This window comes from Pleurodeles waltl, chromosome 11 (genome assembly GCF_031143425.1).
Source record: "Pleurodeles waltl isolate 20211129_DDA chromosome 11, aPleWal1.hap1.20221129, whole genome shotgun sequence".
Lineage (NCBI taxonomy): Eukaryota > Metazoa > Chordata > Amphibia > Caudata > Salamandridae > Pleurodeles > Pleurodeles waltl.
In genome coordinates this window covers 91,351,881-91,369,842 of record NC_090450.1, presented here as the reverse complement: position 1 = coordinate 91,369,842, position 17,962 = coordinate 91,351,881, and the positions used below count along the sequence as shown (strand labels likewise).

At 45.2% G+C, this 17,962-nt stretch overlaps 1 protein-coding gene across 7 annotated transcripts in view; it reads right to left on the bottom strand.

Moving 5' to 3' along the window:
* ATP13A3 (ATPase 13A3) overlaps nucleotides 1-17,962 on the bottom strand; it is a 429,788-nt gene that overhangs the window by 257,667 nt on the left and 154,159 nt on the right. For all 7 annotated transcript variants that reach the window (XM_069213169.1, XM_069213167.1, XM_069213166.1 and 4 more), the window contains 2 exons: nucleotides 11,375-11,532; nucleotides 7,459-7,647 (listed from right to left, as the gene is read on the bottom strand). In XM_069213169.1, coding sequence (XP_069069270.1) covers nucleotides 7,459-7,647; nucleotides 11,375-11,532 — 347 coding nt within the window. The remainder of the gene's footprint in view (nucleotides 1-7,458; nucleotides 7,648-11,374; nucleotides 11,533-17,962) is intronic.

Sequence of the window (17,962 nt, the reverse complement as noted above, 5' to 3'; positions counted from 1 at the left end):
CATAGAGCTTCCTCATACAGTCCCTGCAAAAGTTCAAGCAGCATGTTGCATACATAGAGAAACTGTAGATAAAAGTAATAACAGTGCAGGATCAAATCCAGAAAGATCATTGCAGAGAACCTAAAAAAAAACAAGCAGCCCAGTTCCATTCTTAACTAGTCATCAGGCAAATAAAGTGTCTGATGCAGGAGATGTCAGTTGGTACAAACAAGAAAGGTTCTACCTTCTGTTACCTGTGTTACCTTTGTAACAGCAATGGTACAGTTTCTGTATTAAGGTGGCAGAGGGCATTCAGTGATGCTGCAGCTCTGGAACCTAAAACGACGAAGAAGTCCTCCATTGTGACACTTTGGCATAGCCACAATAGTAACCGCAACAAAACACTCCTAAGCAGAGCTCCAACCCATGCCCTACATTATTCTGATGTAATCCTGAGTGGTGGAGACCGCTGCACCTGTCTCTGCGTCAGCTTCACTGCTGGCGTGCAGAGGTGGGGCTTGTGGGGGCAAGCCTGCAGGGCAGTCGTGCAGCCTGTGCAGTGTAAGCACGGGGCTGGCTCTGGTGTACCTGAGCAAGGTGGTACCTGCGAAGGGAGGAGCGGTTACCCCTGCAAGTGCACAGAAGAGGTTGTGCTGGTGGCCCCTCAACAGAAAAGCAGAGCTGTGCAAGCACCACAAGGTGACCGGAGGATACAAGAGAAGTGGTGTGACAGGCTGCGGCATGCCTCTGGAGTTGGCTCTTATTGTGGCTCAGAATGAAGAGGAGGCACCCTCTGGATCTGCATAAGGCTGTTCATCCTGAACCTCTGGTAAGAAGAGGGACCCCAAACACTAGTGAGTGCCCCAGGGATCGTGGAGTGAAAGTGAGGGCCAAAATATCCACCCAGGCATGCAAGCAGCAGGAGGGGGTCACCCTGTACTATTGCCGGTCCACTGGCTGCACCCTAAGTTGTATAGGCCCTGTGCACGGTGCCTACTGCACAGGCCAGACTGTGAGTTAAAGGAACTAGATCTGACAGACCACTATGTTTTTCTTTATTCCCTCCTGGATACTGCCTGGTCTGTTGAAGGGACAACCGAGGCTGCCTCTGGCACAGAACATAATTGGTCAAAGCAAAACTGACCAAGACCCTCCCTTCCCACTATGGACAGCTTGGAAGGGACCACTGCATCAAAGCGAGAGCAGGGGTCCCTTGACCCACCTCATAGCCATGCTTGCAAAACACTCAGATTAATCTGACCGGATATTGCAAGAGATTCTAGAAACCAACACCTCTGCCCGACCTTTCTTTGCACCCATATAACTGGCAAAGAGTTGATCATCTACCCTGAACTCTTTAGTACAATCAAGGAAGAACACCAATGCTCTTTTTTAGGACCAGGTGGTGGAGTATCAACTCATTCTCTGAAAGATGTGGGGGTTCATAAAAAGTAGGCAAGGTGATGGTTTGGTCTACATGAAAGGAAAGGAAGCCCTAGTGCGAAGCATCCCATTTTTCAGGATAGATGGAAAGGTAGGGTGGCTTAGATGGCAATGTCTGCAGCACACTCACCCTGCAGGAAGATGTGATAGCCACAAGGAAGTCCATTATAAGGGTGAGAAGCCCGAGAGGATAATTATTAAGAGGCTCAAATGGAGCACACATTAGGAACATCAGAACTAAATTCGAATCCCACTGGGGCATAATTATTGGGGATGGAGGATACACAAGAATAAGACCTTAGAGGAACTTAGTAACAACAGGAGACTTAAAGTTGATCAAGCAACATCAAAAACAGAGATAGCAGATAAATAACCTTTTAAGGTGCCCACAGGAGAGCCCTGCTGGGCCAGAGAAAGGAGAAACAACAGGACTGTAGAGTGAGGGGGTAGACAGGGTCAACAGATTTGTCTGTGCAACATGCCACACACTTATTCCAATACCGTTTTAGTGGAGGGACGTCTGGCTGCCCAGATTACGTTACAGATTTCGGGGGGAAGGCTCCAAAGCTGTCAACTGTTGCTGCTCTATCTCCATGCAAGAAGGCGGAGGCTGGACAGGCTCGAGTGGAGAACCCTCCATTAGGGGCAGTCTGATCGGAGGATCAATGGGCACACTCAGTAGCTCAGGATACCAGACTCTTCTGAGTCTCCTCGTGCCCAGTCCAGAGCCACAAGAATGACTTGGGACCGATTGTTCCTGAGAACTCTGGGCAGAAGTGGCATTGGTGGAAAGGCATACATGGACGAAAAGCATTGCGAGCAATTGCCGCCTTGGAAACTCCAACGTGCAATACTGCTGATATTGCGTGCTCCCTGCTGAGGCGATCAGAGCTAAGCAAGACTCTCCCAACTGATGAAAGAGACCTAGCGCCAACTCAGGATGTAGACACCATTCGTAATTGACTAAGCATTGTTGGCTGAGTGCGTCTGCTCTAAATTTCAGAGAACCAAGCAGATGTTGAACCACCAGTGATATGCCCTGTTGTTAAAGCCATGGCCAGAGGCACAGAGCCTCCTGGGAAAGGGTCCACAACCCTACCCCACCTGCTTGCTGCAGAACCACATGGCAGTGCTGTTGTCCATAAACATCTGCACTACCTTCCCCATGAGAGAGAGAAGAAATGCTTTCAATGCTAGCCTGATCACCCGCAGCTCCAACAGGTTGATGTGGAGCCGGACTTTGTCAGAAACCAGATGCCTCTGATCTCGCCTCTCGAAGATGGCAGCCCCAGCCCAGGAGTAACGCATCGATCACTACAGTCAGTTCTGCTTGGGGAAGAGATTGGGGTCTGCCTCTGACCCCATTGCGTGCCTCGGCTACCGCAGTAGATGTCACGCAGTTCCCTACCAGATCTGGACAATGTTGGAAGAGATTCACCTGATACTGCACCCACTGTAACTTCAGGTCCCATAACACAGCCCACACATGCCACTGGAATGATTCACCAGCAGGATGTTGGAAGCCATGAGGCCCAGCAGCTTTAGAGTCATTCTCAATTAAATCCAGGATAGAGGCTGAAACATGAGTATCATAGCCTGAATATCCTGGACTGGCCGTTCGGGAGGATAAACCCAAAACTGCACTGTGTTCAGAAAAGCTCAGATGAAAGGGAGCATCTGAGAAGGAGTCAGGTGTGCCTTTCACACATTTACATCGAACCCCAGTGAATGTAGGAGGTCTGCCGTAGAATGGAGGTGAGAGACGACAACATGGGGCGAGCCTGCCTTCAAAATCTAGTCATTGAGGTAGTGGAAGACTGAAACCCCTGACCTGCGCAGATGAGCGCCAACCACCATCACCTTGGTGAACACCAGAGGGGCACTGATAAGGCCTAAGGGGAGCACAGTGAGCAGAAAGTGCTCTTCGCCATGAACCACAAGTAACGTCTGTGGGCCGGCAGGAGAGGAATAAGGAACTAAGTGTCCTGCAAGTCCAATGCTACTATCCAGTCGCCTGAGTCTTGGGCTGATAAAACCGGAGCCAGAGAGTGCATTTTGAACTTCTCCTTCCTGAGGAAGATATTTAGGGACCAGGGATCTAGGATAGGGTGGAGGCCATTGTCCTTTTTGGGTACCAGAAAGTAGCAGGAATAGTAACCATGGCCTACTTCTGGCACTGGAACCCTCTATATGGCACCCTTGGCCAAGAGAGCCGTAACTCCCTCCTGGAAAAGTGTCAAGTGATCCTCCATCGTCCGATTGTAGGGTGGTGGCATGAATGGAGGGGTAGTCTTGAAGGAGAGGAAGTAGTCCTTTCGGACTATCTTCAAAACCCACCCATCTGATGTGATGGACTGCCAGCGGAGCAGGTGATGGCAGATCCTGACTCCAACTGGTCCCTGGTGAGGTAAGTCAGTTTAAGAAGGTTTGCCAGCAGCTGCAGTGGGGAGGCCAGTGGACTGGCCGGGCTGCTGGCTCCCTGATCCACGAGGGCAGTGGATCCCACATCCCCAATAATCCAAAGGCTGGACAGCATGTGCAGCACAGTGGATGGAAAGAAATCAGTGTGGCAGGGTGCTCTTTCCATATCCATGAAAGGGGTGAAAAGCAGACTGAGGGGGACAAGAGGCAGCACAAGGCCCAAGACCTGGGCACTGCACGAGAATCCTTGAAAGACTTGAGCACAGAGTCTGCTTTTTCTCCAAGGAGGCGGGTACCATCAATGGCATGTCCATAAGATTGGCTTGGACAGTCCCCAAAGAGCCAGACGTCCTCAACCAGGCATGGCGGCTAAGGGCCACTGTTAATGCAACCGCTCTGCCCAGTGAGTCGGTTGTTTCCAGTCCACATCGAACCATGAACGTTGCTGTGTCTCCCCCATCAGCACCTGCTTGGGAAAGTACAGTCCAGGCCTCCTCCAGGACATGTGACAGCACTTGTGCAACCGTATCCCACAGGGTGTGGGAATAATGGCCAAAAAGGCATGCGCCATTCACAGACTGCAATGTCAGGCTGGCAGAAAAAAAAAATACTTCTTACCAAGTGTGGCCAGCCTCTGAGATTTCCGTCCTGGGAGTGTGGAAGGTAATGTGCCCTGGGAAGTGGAGGCTTGGATAACCAAGTTCTCAGGGGTGGGGTGTTGCATGAGGAAACTTGGGTCGCCCGGAGCAGGGCGATGGCGGCAGGCAATTGGCCTCTTCACAGGAGGCCCTGTATGGGTTTGGTACCCAGTAGGACATTTGTAAGGGTTTCACTGAAGGGGAGCAGGGATTTGGAGGATGAAGCTCCAGGCTGAAGCACCTGTGCCAAGGAGGTTAGTCCTGACTTCCACTGAAGGCAGCTCAAGGTCAAGGTCCTCAGTTGCTCTTCGCACTACCATAGCTTATGGAGCACCCTCCTCCACAGCCATGGTAGGAGGAGAAAGCATGCCAGTATCGGGGGAGGTGTCTAGTCCACTGGCTTCACTCAAGTCTGCATGCCAATCCAAAGGCTCTTGGAGCTGGTATTAAAAAGGGTCCAGCGACCAATCCCATTCTTCATCATACCCTAGCTCATAAGAAACAGTCTAAGGATCTGAAATAGAATGCATAGCTCCTGTCGGAGCCATACAAGGCCCATACTGCTCCGTGTCAGAGTTAACAATGTGGAATGGGCAATGAGGATGGGACGGTGGGCCGGGGGCATCGGGAATGGTATTTGGGAAGGTTGAGATGGTACGACCAATGCCGTCCCTGATCCAAGCATGGATCTATGTGTGCCACTCGGACCCAAGGCCAAACCCACCGGCCTGGAACCCGAAGGCGCTCCAGCGGTGTCTGACTCCCCAAAAGTGAGTCGCATGGCGTAATAAAACTTTTAGCTGACAGCACTGGCTGGCACAGAAAGAAAAGTATTGAAGTCAGCACGCCGGGGTGGTGCCTATATAGGACCTGCGACGTCCTATCCAGTGAGGAAGATGCCGAAGAACGGTGCAGAGCCGATCCACGTCACCTAATGGTGCTCAGGGGTACTGCTCAAGAAAGATCTCCGGATCCAGATTGATGACTGGGGGAAATTGTAATGCAAGGAATCTGCTACTAGATGTTTCTATCAGAGAGCAAATTTTCTTCAATTCAGCAAAGCTCTTAGCAATTTTTTTTTTTTAAATATATTTGAATCCTGATTCGCTCAAGCTGTCAGGCAAGGGGCGCTGTAGACATGAACAGAAGCAATCCCAGACACGTGTTGATGGCACTATATAAAACAGCATTATATGTGGTCAAAACAAAAAGCAACTAATCTCAGCCTAACTTGTCATGACTAAAACATGTTTCACATGTGTGCAGCAGCTAATGCACTCAGCTTGAATCCATAGCATAAAGAATCAGTTCCCACAAGTTGTGCGCACTATTAGTTTATTACAATACAACAACTTAAACCTTCACTCAAGGCTGTGGTATACTACCTTTAGACTCACGTTACCTACACTGTAGATTAGACATAGGTAGTAAACCTACAGCGCATATACACAAAACACAGATTTTCCTTCATGTAAACATACACCAAACAATTATATTTTTCCACGAAGCGCAGGTACATTTTCTATTATCTAGCCTAATGTTTTACAAGCGGTGAAGTAAGACACATGGGGAAATATTCCTTATCACCAAATGTTATGATATGGAGATTTATACAGTGTGTGTGTTCCTCAATCATCATGGTGATACAGTACTGTCGGAGATTAGGTGCTTTCACACTAGGCCTGGAGAGTTCCGTTTAATTCTGTTTCAAAGTGGAGTCTGATTTCTAGTTGTATGGGGTTAATTATCAGCATTGTTTGTGGTTTACGTGCTTTTTCTGTGTCTAAAAATTGCCCATTTGTGTATGCTAGTATGGTTTGATAGGTGTGACTGAAGGTTTTTACCGACTGAAAAAGGAGCTGATAGGAAGACTGGTGAGCACACTGCCTGGCTGGAAGTGCCAGTATGGGGTAATTGAGATAGATTGCATTCTTAGAATCTACTACTTCAAGAAACATATAAAGTGTGGGATCATGAATGAAACACCAAGCAGGTCTTACCAATACATACCTGTTGAAGCACATCCACTCTATTTAGTCCTCTGTTCCATTTTGAAACCATGTAAAGTGGTTTAGGGTAGAAGAGTAGGAATTAACTTCCTCTCACAAGCACATGACTCTACTGCTCAAAACAGCACACATTATGGCCACCATCAAAGTGAATTATGGCTCCGGCTCCTAGATCTGTCGCTAGCATGCCAATCAGAAACCCTTAGTTGGCAAGGGCAGACTATCTATCCACCTTTAATCCAACATACTAAAGGGAAAACATCAGAGCTGCACACCAAGCCATCAGCAAAGTACAAAAGTACTACTCTAAGACTAGAAATTCAGAACTGATCACACACTAGCCTGGGGATTTGTATAAAGAAAGAGGTGCTAGGTTAAAGGTCATTCCTAGGGTAAAGCAGTGCTTTTCTTCTCTTCACAGGGGTGTCCCAAGTGTTTCTCGCTAGTGGCTCAGTAGTACTAATAAAAACAACCTGAAATATGTGTAACACTTTAGTTTGAATAATTTATGTGTTATTGTTGTGCAGCAGTATTTTACCTGGGTACCAGCCTCTTGATTTCTCTTTCTCATTGAGAGAGTGGCCTTACATAAACTCAGAAAAGTTTAAAGCTTGTTCATTCGTAACTTAATGTCATATTACTGGTGTTTATGGTTTATTAATTTATTCTTATTTTTATCTTTGTCATGCGGTCACTACCTAAGGATAGTGTGGTACACAAGAATGGGACAAACAGCATAGAAGAAAAAGCAAGTCATAGATGAAAGAAGAAATCAGGCAGCCTGGATTACAATGTGGGTTAGAAGCGAGTACGGCACAGAGGAAGGTGAGATTGGTAAACAAGGTAGGAAGAGAATGAATGCAGACAAAATGACAAAAGAGGACCAGCGGGGGATGGTATACATGTCCTGGGATTTCCATCAGGGCAATCATCAATGCTTAAAAGATGCATCGCAGAAGAATCCTCACCTTATCGAAGCAGACTAGGTTCAACTGTCCACAGATGTTGATCCTTTGCGGGCTGATACAGAAGATGCCTATCTTTTTCAGTCGCCTCTGTGCATACACAATGCCAGCAGTCATTGCAGCGGGGAGGGCTGGCGGCACAGTTATGGTTATGATGTCGAGAGACTCAATGATAATGATGTAAGCTGGTACCTATAGCAGAAGGAAAATACAAATCAGTTTCTTCACAAAAAAAGAAAAAAGCCCTACCAAATGTGTTTTAGTCATAACACTTGCTGGCTTCAATGACATATCCAGTACAAGGCCTGTGAATATCTAAAATTCACAGAATCTTATTTCATAATTTCAAAAACAAAATGAGACTCTCAGTAATTGCTGGACACGTGGCACTGAAATCACTTTAGCCTTCACAAGGTATGGTTTTTGCCAGATTCTTGTTCCCCTGCCACCAAGATCCCTCTCCAGTTTTTAACTCGAGTGGCAGGCTTGGAGATTATTTGGTTATTAGTTTGAAAGACCTACACAACATTACATAACAGTGCCTCATGCAAATGCCAAGAAAACCTTGCTCGGCCACCAACAGTCACAAAGAGTCCATTTGAACCTGCCGATCCCCTAAAAACAGCTGTCCCACAAAATATCAAATACACCTGAGAGACCCCAAGAGATCCATGTAAGGAAATGCCTCCTTGGCATGGTTACCCCCTGACTTTTTGCCTTTGCTGATGCTATGTTTTGAATTGAAAGTGTGCTGAGGCCTGCTAACCAGGCCACAGCACCAGTGTTCTTTCCCTAACCTGTACTTTTGTATCCACAATTGGCACACCCTGGCATCCAGGTAAGTCCCTTGTAACTGGTACCTCTGGTACCAAGGGCCCTGATGCCAGGGAAGGTCTCTAAGGGCTGCAGCATGTCTTATGCCACCCTGGAGACCCCTCACTCAGCACAGACACACTGCTTACCACCTTGTGTGTGCTAGTGAGAACAAAACGAGTAAGTCGACATGGCACTCCCCTCAGGGTGCCATGCCAGCCTCTCACTGCCTATGCAGTATAGGTAAGACACCCCTCTAGCAGGCCTTACAGCCCTAAGGCAGGGTGCACTATACCATAGGTGAGGGCACCAGTGCATGAGCACTGTGCCCCTACAGTGTCTAAGCCAAACCTTAGACATTGTAAGTGCAGGGTAGCCATAAGAGTATATGGTCTGGGAGTCTGTCAAACACGAACTCCACAGCACCATAATGGCTACACTGAAAACTGGGAAGTTTGGTATCAAACTTCTCAGCACAATAAATGCACACTGATGCCAGTGTACATTTTATTGTGAAATACACCCCAGAGGGCACCTTAGAGGTGCCCCCTGAAACCTAAACCGACTATCTGTGTGGGCTGACTAGTTCCAACAGCCTGCCACACTAGAGACATGTTGCTGGCCCCATGGGGAGATTGCCTTTGTCACTCTGAGGCCAGTAACAAAGCCTGCACTGGGTGGAGATGCTAACACCTCCCCCAGGCAGGAGCTGTAACACCTGGCGGTAAGCCTCAAAGGCTCACCCCTTTGTTCCAGCACCGCAGGACACTCCAGCTAGTGGAGTTGCCCGCCCCCTCCGGCCACGGCCCCCACTTTTGGCGGCAAGGCCGAAGAAAATAATGAGAACAACAAGGAGGAGTCACTGGCCAGTCAGGACAGCCCCTAAGGTGTCCTGAGCTGAAGTGACTCTAACTTTTAGAAATCCTCCATCTTGCAGATGGAGGATTCCCCCAATAGGATTAGGGATGTGACCCCCCTCCCCTTGGGAGGAGGCACAAAGAGGGTGTACTCACCCTCAGGGCTAGTAGCCATTGGCTACTAACCCCCCAGACCTAAACACGCCCTTAAATTTAGTATTTAAGGGCTTCCCTGAACCTAAGAATTTAGATTCCTGAAACTACAAGAAGAAGAGGACTGATGAGCTGAAAAACCCCTGCAGAGGAAGAACAGAAGACACCAACTGCTTTGGCCCCAGACTCACCGGCCTGTCTCCTGCCTTCCAAAGAAACCTGCTCCAGCGACGCTTTCCAAGGGACCAGCGACCTCTGAATCCTCTGAGGACTGCCCTGCTTCGAGAAAGACAAGAAACTCCCGAGGACAGCGGCCCTGCTCCAAAAGAACTGCAACTTTGTTTAAGCGTGAGACTTGCAACACTGCACCCGGCGACCCCGACTCGACTGGTGGAGAACCAACACCTCAGGGAGGACCCTCCGGCGACTCCAAGACTGTGAGTAACCAAAGTTGTCCCCCTTGAGCCCCCACAGCGACGCCTGCAGAGGGAACCCCGAGGCTCCCCCTGACCGCGACTGCCTGAACTCCATTTCCCGACGGCTGGAAAAGACCCTGCACCCGCAGCCCCCAGCACCTAAAGGAACGGAACTCCTGTGCAGGAGTGACCCCCAGGAGGCCCTCTCCCTTGCCCAGGTGGTGGCTACCCCGAGGAGCCCCCCCTTGCCTGCCTGCAACGCTGAAGAGATCCCTTGATCTCTCATTGAAAACCATTGAAAACCCGACGCGTGTTTGCACACTGCACCCGGCCGCCCCCGCGCTGCTGAGGGTGTACTTTTTGTGCTGACTTGTGTCCCCCCCGGTGCCCTACAAAACCCCCCTGGTCTGCCCTCCGAAGACGCGGGTACTTACCTGCTGGCAGACTGGAACCGGGGCACCCCCTTCTCTCCATTGAAGCCTATGTGTTTTGGGCACCTCTTTGACCTTTGCATCTGACCGGCCCTGAGCTGCTGGTGTGATAACTTTGGGGTTGCTCTGAACCCCCAACGGTGGGCTACCTTGGACCCAAAACTGAAACCTGTAAGTGACTTACTTACCTGTTAAAACTAACATTACTTTACCTCCCCCAGGAACTGTGAAAATTGCACTGTGTCCACTTTTAAAACAGCTTATTGTGTTTTATGTAAAAAGTATACATGCTAATGAAATGATTCAAAGTTCCTAAAGTACTTACCTGCAATACCTTTCAAATGAGATATTACATGTAGAATGTGAACCTGTGGTTCTTAAAATAAACTAAGAAAATATATTTTTCTATAACAAAACCTATTGGCTGGATTTGTCTCTGAGTGTGTGTTCCTCATTTATTGCCTGTGTGTATGTACAACAAATGCTTAACACTACTCCTTTGATAAGCCTACTGCTCGACCACACTACCACAAAATAGAGCATTAGTATTATCTCTTTTTGCCGCTATCTTACCTCTAAGGGGAACCCTTGGACTCTGTGCATGCTATTCCTTACTTTGAAATAGTGCATACAGAGCCAACTTCCTACAATCTATAAAAGGACTCTTATAACCACAAACAGATGCTCCAACAGTCAAATGAGACCCTCCCAAGACCTTTAACAGACACAAAGGCAGACCACAAAAGGTAACCTTCTAACCAACTGCCCCTCCTTTGGCTGCCAAAAGACCCACACAGAGCAAGTAGATTTTCACATCCCTTCAATTAGACACTCAACATATCTAGCCACATTTACAATTTAAAGTACCTCAGTGAAATTATTACATGTTGCAAACTCTATGATAAATCAGCAGACTCACTATCATCTATTTAAAACTATTGTCTGTGCTACAAACATAACATGTAGCTACCCAATGGGATATTTGTCAGCAGGTGACTTCAAACGTCTGTGCAATGTTGGAGTGCCTTCAGGATGTACATGACAAAAAAACAGTTCGGAAGTTGTGCTTTACACAAATATCTCTTATGACGGTGTCTGTTTCCCAGGATTTCCAAAACTGACAGACAATCTGGAAAATGAACTCCTTTCATTAATAACAGAAGACCTTTAGTAGTCAGTGACTGGTGAGTTGGGCTCAATGTAGGAGAACACAATTACGTTAAATGAAAAGGCAAAACCATGCCCATACCTTATTTATTATGCTGTTAACAACTGTGTACAGAAATCCAATGCACGCCACCAATACAAGGCAGAGAAGGAAAAGGTAGGCATCTCTGTAGAGCTTGAAGTCTGTTGGTTTTGGATACAGGATGGAACGCACAAGCTCGCCTTTTGAAGTGCTAAAACCTGGTAAAAAATATTGAGATTTTAACTGTGTGACATGCAATTTCGACCACTACCCATAATTTAGGGTGCTATCTGTCACATATTTTCCCAGTAAGTACATACAGCTCTATCTGAAATACAATATAAAGTGCACTTACTTCATCAAATATATTAAATATAGCATTTCATCCAAGTGAGATGTGCATCTTTCATGCAAAAGAAACCACTTTAGTATTGCATCTTACTTTTTTAATAAACCCATTTTAATTTTTTTTAAACTAATATTTAGTAGATACTGACATCATAGCAAAATAAAAGAAACTTCACTCCATGAAACTGCACCATCATTAATCAATCCTAATAATGACATTTAAAGAACACTCAGAAAGCAGCTTGGCAAAAGTAAAACTATAATAATGATCCTAGTGTCCTGTAGTGTTCCCTCAAACCCTTCATATGAACCCTCAAAGTCTCACTGCACCAATCTATTGAGAGCTTTTGGTAAAAGAACTGAAGGCCACTACACCAGCATTGTTCACTTTATGGCCTTTTCTATTAGAGAATGATGGGAACAAGCACCAAACCCACTGCCACACATGAGACTTTTGTGGAAGCAACTAAGGCTTTGTGCACTCAAACGAGGTATTCACTGTTATCTGGCCAGTACTTAGAGGCGTTGATACTGGAAGTTGGTTTTGGTTAAAGCCACGTCTGAAGCTACTGAAGTGGTGTCTAAGGCTGAACTGATCTTGACATACCAATGGTTGTGGTGTCTAAAGAAAGAGTGTAACAGACTGGAATAGCAGGGGTGCCAGAGGGTCAAAATCTAAAGATCGTTGGGAAGCTAGCCAGCTGCTTAGGGCCCAGCCTGGCCCATTATATTCGATTCCTTGGTGCTTCGTAGAACGTAGCATAGGAACCATGATTGTAACTGTTGGCCAATAGCATGGCTTCCTGTTTCCATGTATCATTTGTGTGCCTCTCGTGACACTGTAAACTGGACCCTTTCTTTCGAATTGGGAAATGTGAACAGATGAAGGTTCTGAAAAACCAAGTATCCATTGGAAGAAAAGAAAAGTAAACTCGAGCAGGATCTTCTTTGGATGAATAAACATCTTAATCCTTTCTCACTCTCCTAGCAGAAAGAGACTGAATTAATTTCCAGAGAGCAAGCTTCAACTCAATGAGACAATCATATGCCAAAAATGTGGATAAGTGCGTTGAAAAGCATCAGGTTTAAATCACAATAAGGAGAAGGATCCCTTAACATGTTGCCTTCTACTGCTTCAGGTCCTAGTTTGGACAAATTACAAACCCCGACCCTTTGTAAGAAAAGCCTGTAACGTTTTCACATTGGTGATGAGCAAACATGACAGAGCTAGTCAGTTTATAATTCAAAGTTTTTTTTGGGAGCAACAGTGGTAGCATAATGATCAACACCAACAGGGCAAGTATGCATCATAAAGTTTTCCCTATCTTTTTTTTTTTTTTTTTTATAACTGCATACTAGAATGGAAATTTCAGAAAAGCAATAAGGTGTGAGCATTCACAGCCCATAATCATGATAGGAAACTCTTCATTAAAGCTCTCAAAATGTAACATAAAAATGTCTTTATCAAATGTGCAATTTAACTGCAATGCACAAATTCCATGCCAGATTTTTACATCAACCACAATTTAAATTTACATTGACTTTAATGGATTGTAAGTGTATTTTATCTGGAAATCGTGAAAGTCTGGCATGAATCCAGCCCTCCTTGAAGTACGCTGGATACAGCTGTTTAATATATTTAAAAAAAACAAAAAAAAACTCTTATCTATTAAATAAAACTGCCCACCCCATGATAGTAACTAACCCACATAAGGCTAAGTGCATTTATAAAAGGTCACCAATCTCTAAGGTGTCCTTGCAATAGATCGTCAGACATTTTTAGCTTCTTAGCAAACAGCGTTACACGTTGGTATTTTCTTTTTTTTAAATAATAAAAGAAACTGAAAGTGTGCCGTATTGCTCCATCATGATGATGGAGCAGTATGGCACACTTTCAAATGCAGTGACAGGAATTGCCAGGATGGTGGCATCTTCCATTGTAAGAGATGTCAGCAGGGGCAGCAGACAGCTCTAAATTTGGTGTAGATTTACTCCGTCAGGGGACCAGAGTGAAATGCTCTGTTGCCCTGACAAAGTAATAGCACTCTAAATCAGGTCCTTAGTCAAAAGCAAACAGTCACACATGGACAGTATCTGCTCCAGTGCTTCCTAATGGATATTATAATAATAACAATAATGATAATTCAAAAACAATCACTTGCAATGCAATGGGTCTCTCATTTGCTCGAGTTAGAGATATTAGCGTTGTAAATTCCTGACTGGACTTTTCTTGCCACATAACTTGAAAATCTAAAGTAAAACAGTTTCACATTAGCGAGCCAATTCACAGCACCACTGCCGCCACGAGCGTCAGCGATAAGGTGAGACACAAAAGGAAAAAAATGTTTGCTCACAGTCAAGCTTATCGGCAAAAGTGCAATTAGCCATGTAATAGGTGCAATAGCCAAGTCAGTAACAAAACCTCCCCAAGGAGGGACAGACGTAAAGCATTTACCAATGTCATCTAAGGATTTTTGAAGGGCAAGCCCACGAACAACTGCTAGTGATTGGCGTGAGGTGGGCGTGGGTAAAAGCCCAGATACATACCAACATGTCGGAAAAGCAGCATATGGGCGCTGCTATGCTCGACCTAACAACTGAAGAAGCATTAGAAGAGGAAGTTAAATTATGAATCATTTACACTAGAGATATGTTTCAGTGGCTACAACTTCCAAATGCGAGACATGACTGTTCTGGAATGACATGATTAGGAATGCTTCAGTGAAGGCTTGATGATGTGAATGGAATCAAAAAGGGGTGAGACAAAGGAACAAACGTATGCAATTTAGTTGATACCGAACTGGCACTATGAAAAATCAATTCTAGGGTATTGCCATCCACGTGAATGGGGATCAGTACTTTCTGTGGTAAGTTAAAGGATGCTAGAGCATTCCAACACATCACATAGATGTTCGCAAGTTTTAAGATAGGACAAAAAAAATTAACAATTTGAATATATATTTATGAAGCAGAGTAACATACCTGAGCCTTCAAACTGCTTGCAGAACCTAGCATCAATGATAAGCCAAAAGTGCTCCAATAAGACAACCCCTCCCTGTCGAATTTCCAGGGTACCTTTAATGTAATCTGCTGGAACATATATGGTCTTGATATCAAGGTCAAAGGAGGGCTATCTTCCCGCACCTTAAATGGTACATGCCACAGGTAGCCCTTCTGAAAGAAACCCACCTATTAGGCAACATATAGCTCGCAATGGATACACTAGACTTACCAATCATGCTACTTCGCAGTCCTCATTGTACTGTCTTTCCTGTTCATAAACACTTCTTGTTCCACGTCCAGAAAGCTCATACTGATAACAGCAGTAGAGAGAACCCTGAGAAACGTAGAATTGACGTTCACATCAATCTATGCCCCTCCTACGCTAGTAGATAGTACTCTTCAGGCCATCACCGACCTACTTCTACAGTGACCATTGGAAGTAATTGTTTTATGGGAAAACATCTACTCTGTGGTTGTCATATCACCAGACTATCTCAACTCTGCATAGATTTGAATATCTTCTATTTGTGGTTCCGCTCATTAGGCCTGGCAGATGTTTTTTAGGATTAAGCACCTCAACACTCAAGAATTTTCATATTATGCACCACTGAACAAATCATCTAAAAATTGAATACTTCTTCCTGACAGCTGGCAATACTAGATGATTAGCTGCCACCACCATCCAACCATGTGCACTAATTGATCATGCTCAGATACAGATATTGATTAGGCACCTCCATGGAAGCACGGCGGCTTTGGAGGCTAAACACATGGTGGCTTCGAGAGGCCAAATTCTCAGCCTTCCTATAGTGAAAGACTACGGAAAGAAAGGATGCTTCCATCACCTCTCCATCTGCACTATGGGAAGCTCTTAATTATAGGGGTACAGGTCATCTTTTATCAAACAATTGCAAAGAAACATATAAATCAGGAAATGTGAGATTGAGGTTAAAATAAATGATCTAAAAAATGGGCTGACCCCTCCGCCCTAGACACAGTGACAAGCCATGCAACTGATCTACTGAGTCTCTCGTTACAACAAAAATTGCTAGTCTCAGCTGCTCAGGCCTATATAGTGACAAAATATAAAATTTATGAACTAAGCGACAAAGCCAGAAAACATCTCTACAGGTTCGCTAATAAAGCCAGAGTTAAAGCTGGTGCAAAAGTTAGATACCCCAAGGGGCATGGCCTTACAGACCTCTACCAGATAGTACAAGAATTTGCACGATATTGAAGCAAGATGTACGTAGACATCCGTTTGCAATTTCCTAATTGCGAATCTTTGCGATTCGCAATTAGGAAACCTGAAACTGCAATGTACAACAATGTCTGTGATTCCCAAATGGGTCGCGAGGGACCTGCCAAATAAATATTCATGAAGCAAGTCGCAATATGCAACCCATTTTGTTATGGCCACAATCACAGGGATGGTGGCCTGTTGGGGTCGGCAGACCACCATGTCTGTGATTGCTTTTTCAATAAAGCAATTTTTAATTTTGTAACGCAGCCCGTTTTCCTTAAAAGAAAACTGGATGCATTACAAAAACAAAAATGAAAAGTTTTCTTTACATTTTTTAAGAATAGGGAGTGGTCCATGGGATCACTGCTTGCTCTTAAAAAATGTTTTCACCCACATTCACAAAGGGAAAGGGGGCCTTTGGGGACCCCTTCCCGTTTGCGAATGGGTTACCACCTCCTTGAAAGAGTCAGAAAAACATGAATGTTTTGCAACCGCATTCCGGTCGCAAAACATTCATACATACCAGTGCTATCCTGTATTAGGAAACACTCCCCTTACTAATACCAAATTGCAATAGCAAACTGCGATTCAGTAACAAGCGACTGAGTTGCATTTTGCCTTGCCTTTTTTTTTTTTGTATACCTGGCAAAATGCATTTTACGGGTTGCAAACACCCCGATGGTATTTTTGTGTCCATAAAATCCTTCATACATCTGGCCCTAGGTCCTTATATGCCGCCAAGGCAACCTCCACTTGAAAGTAACAGCGCTTTCACAGTATTCCCTTAGCTAACTGATGTAGGCTGTTGGAGGCTGTACAAAGATTTAAACAAGGAGGAAATAATAGCAGCACTTAATGTCCTTATCACAGGTAAGAATCCTGGCCCCAATGGGTTCCCACTTGAGTTCTCCAAAAAGTAGCCCTCACATTTGACCCCGCACTCCAGGCCATGTATGAGGAAGCTTTCAAAAGGGGGTAATTTCTACTACTGGCAAAACTCCTACAAAACCTGCGTCTCCTCTTGGCCCATATTTTTTATTAATTTGGAGGCTAAACTGCTTGCCAAGGGTCTGGCTAACTGGTTGGTTAAATCACTGCATAACCCGATTCATTGTGACCAGAACGGCTTCATGCCTTTGCCGAGTAGATGCCATCACCTTGAAATGCTTCAAATTACCCTTGTGCACTTTAAAAGTTCTGAACATTGTTGACCCTTAGTAATAATTGACTTTGAGAACACCTCTGATTCAGTTCATTGGCCATTTATGTTTCGAGTGCTGGAATGAATAAACTTCAGCATGCTTTTTAAATGGTACGTCGAAATCCTCTATACCAAACCATGGGTGAAGGTCAGAGTTAGTGGTTCCATAAACCCCGTTGATATACAATGTGGTACGCAACAAGCATGACACACTCTCACTCCTTCTCTTTGTGTTAGTTATAGAATCACTCGCTGGATCCTGCAGGACTCACTTATGAGAGGATTAAAGTGGGATATACGGCAGGAATATCTAATATCCCTTTATGCAGATGAAAGCGTAACTGTATATTCAGATCCCAGAAGTCACCGTCCCCAGATGCACACAGATATTATGGATCGACAGGGAGACCTGGATTGACCGTTAACAGGAACAAATCTATATATGCAACGGTTATGGGGGATCATAGTGAACTAGAGACAATGGACAACTTACAATTAGCTAGTGGCCACTTTCAATATTTACCAATTTAAATTGCACCGGTGGAATAAAAAGTGGGCCGTGGGGGAAAATTCTTTAGGTGAGGAATCCACAGGTAGGTGTATCCATCAGAAACTTGGAGTTTGCTCCCTCTTAGCGTAGCCGGTCACTGTGCATGGTTTGAATTGGTTTCCATTCCTTGTTTATTGTACACATTCCAAAATGTCCTCAATGCTATACAGTGTAACATTTCATTATGTTGGGGGGGGGGGAGGGGGGTTTGGGGGGGCTGGTAAACAACTGGAATTGCATTTAGGAAGTATGTGCTATTTCCGTAAGATGAGTGGTTGAACTAGCAGACATCAAGCTTTATTT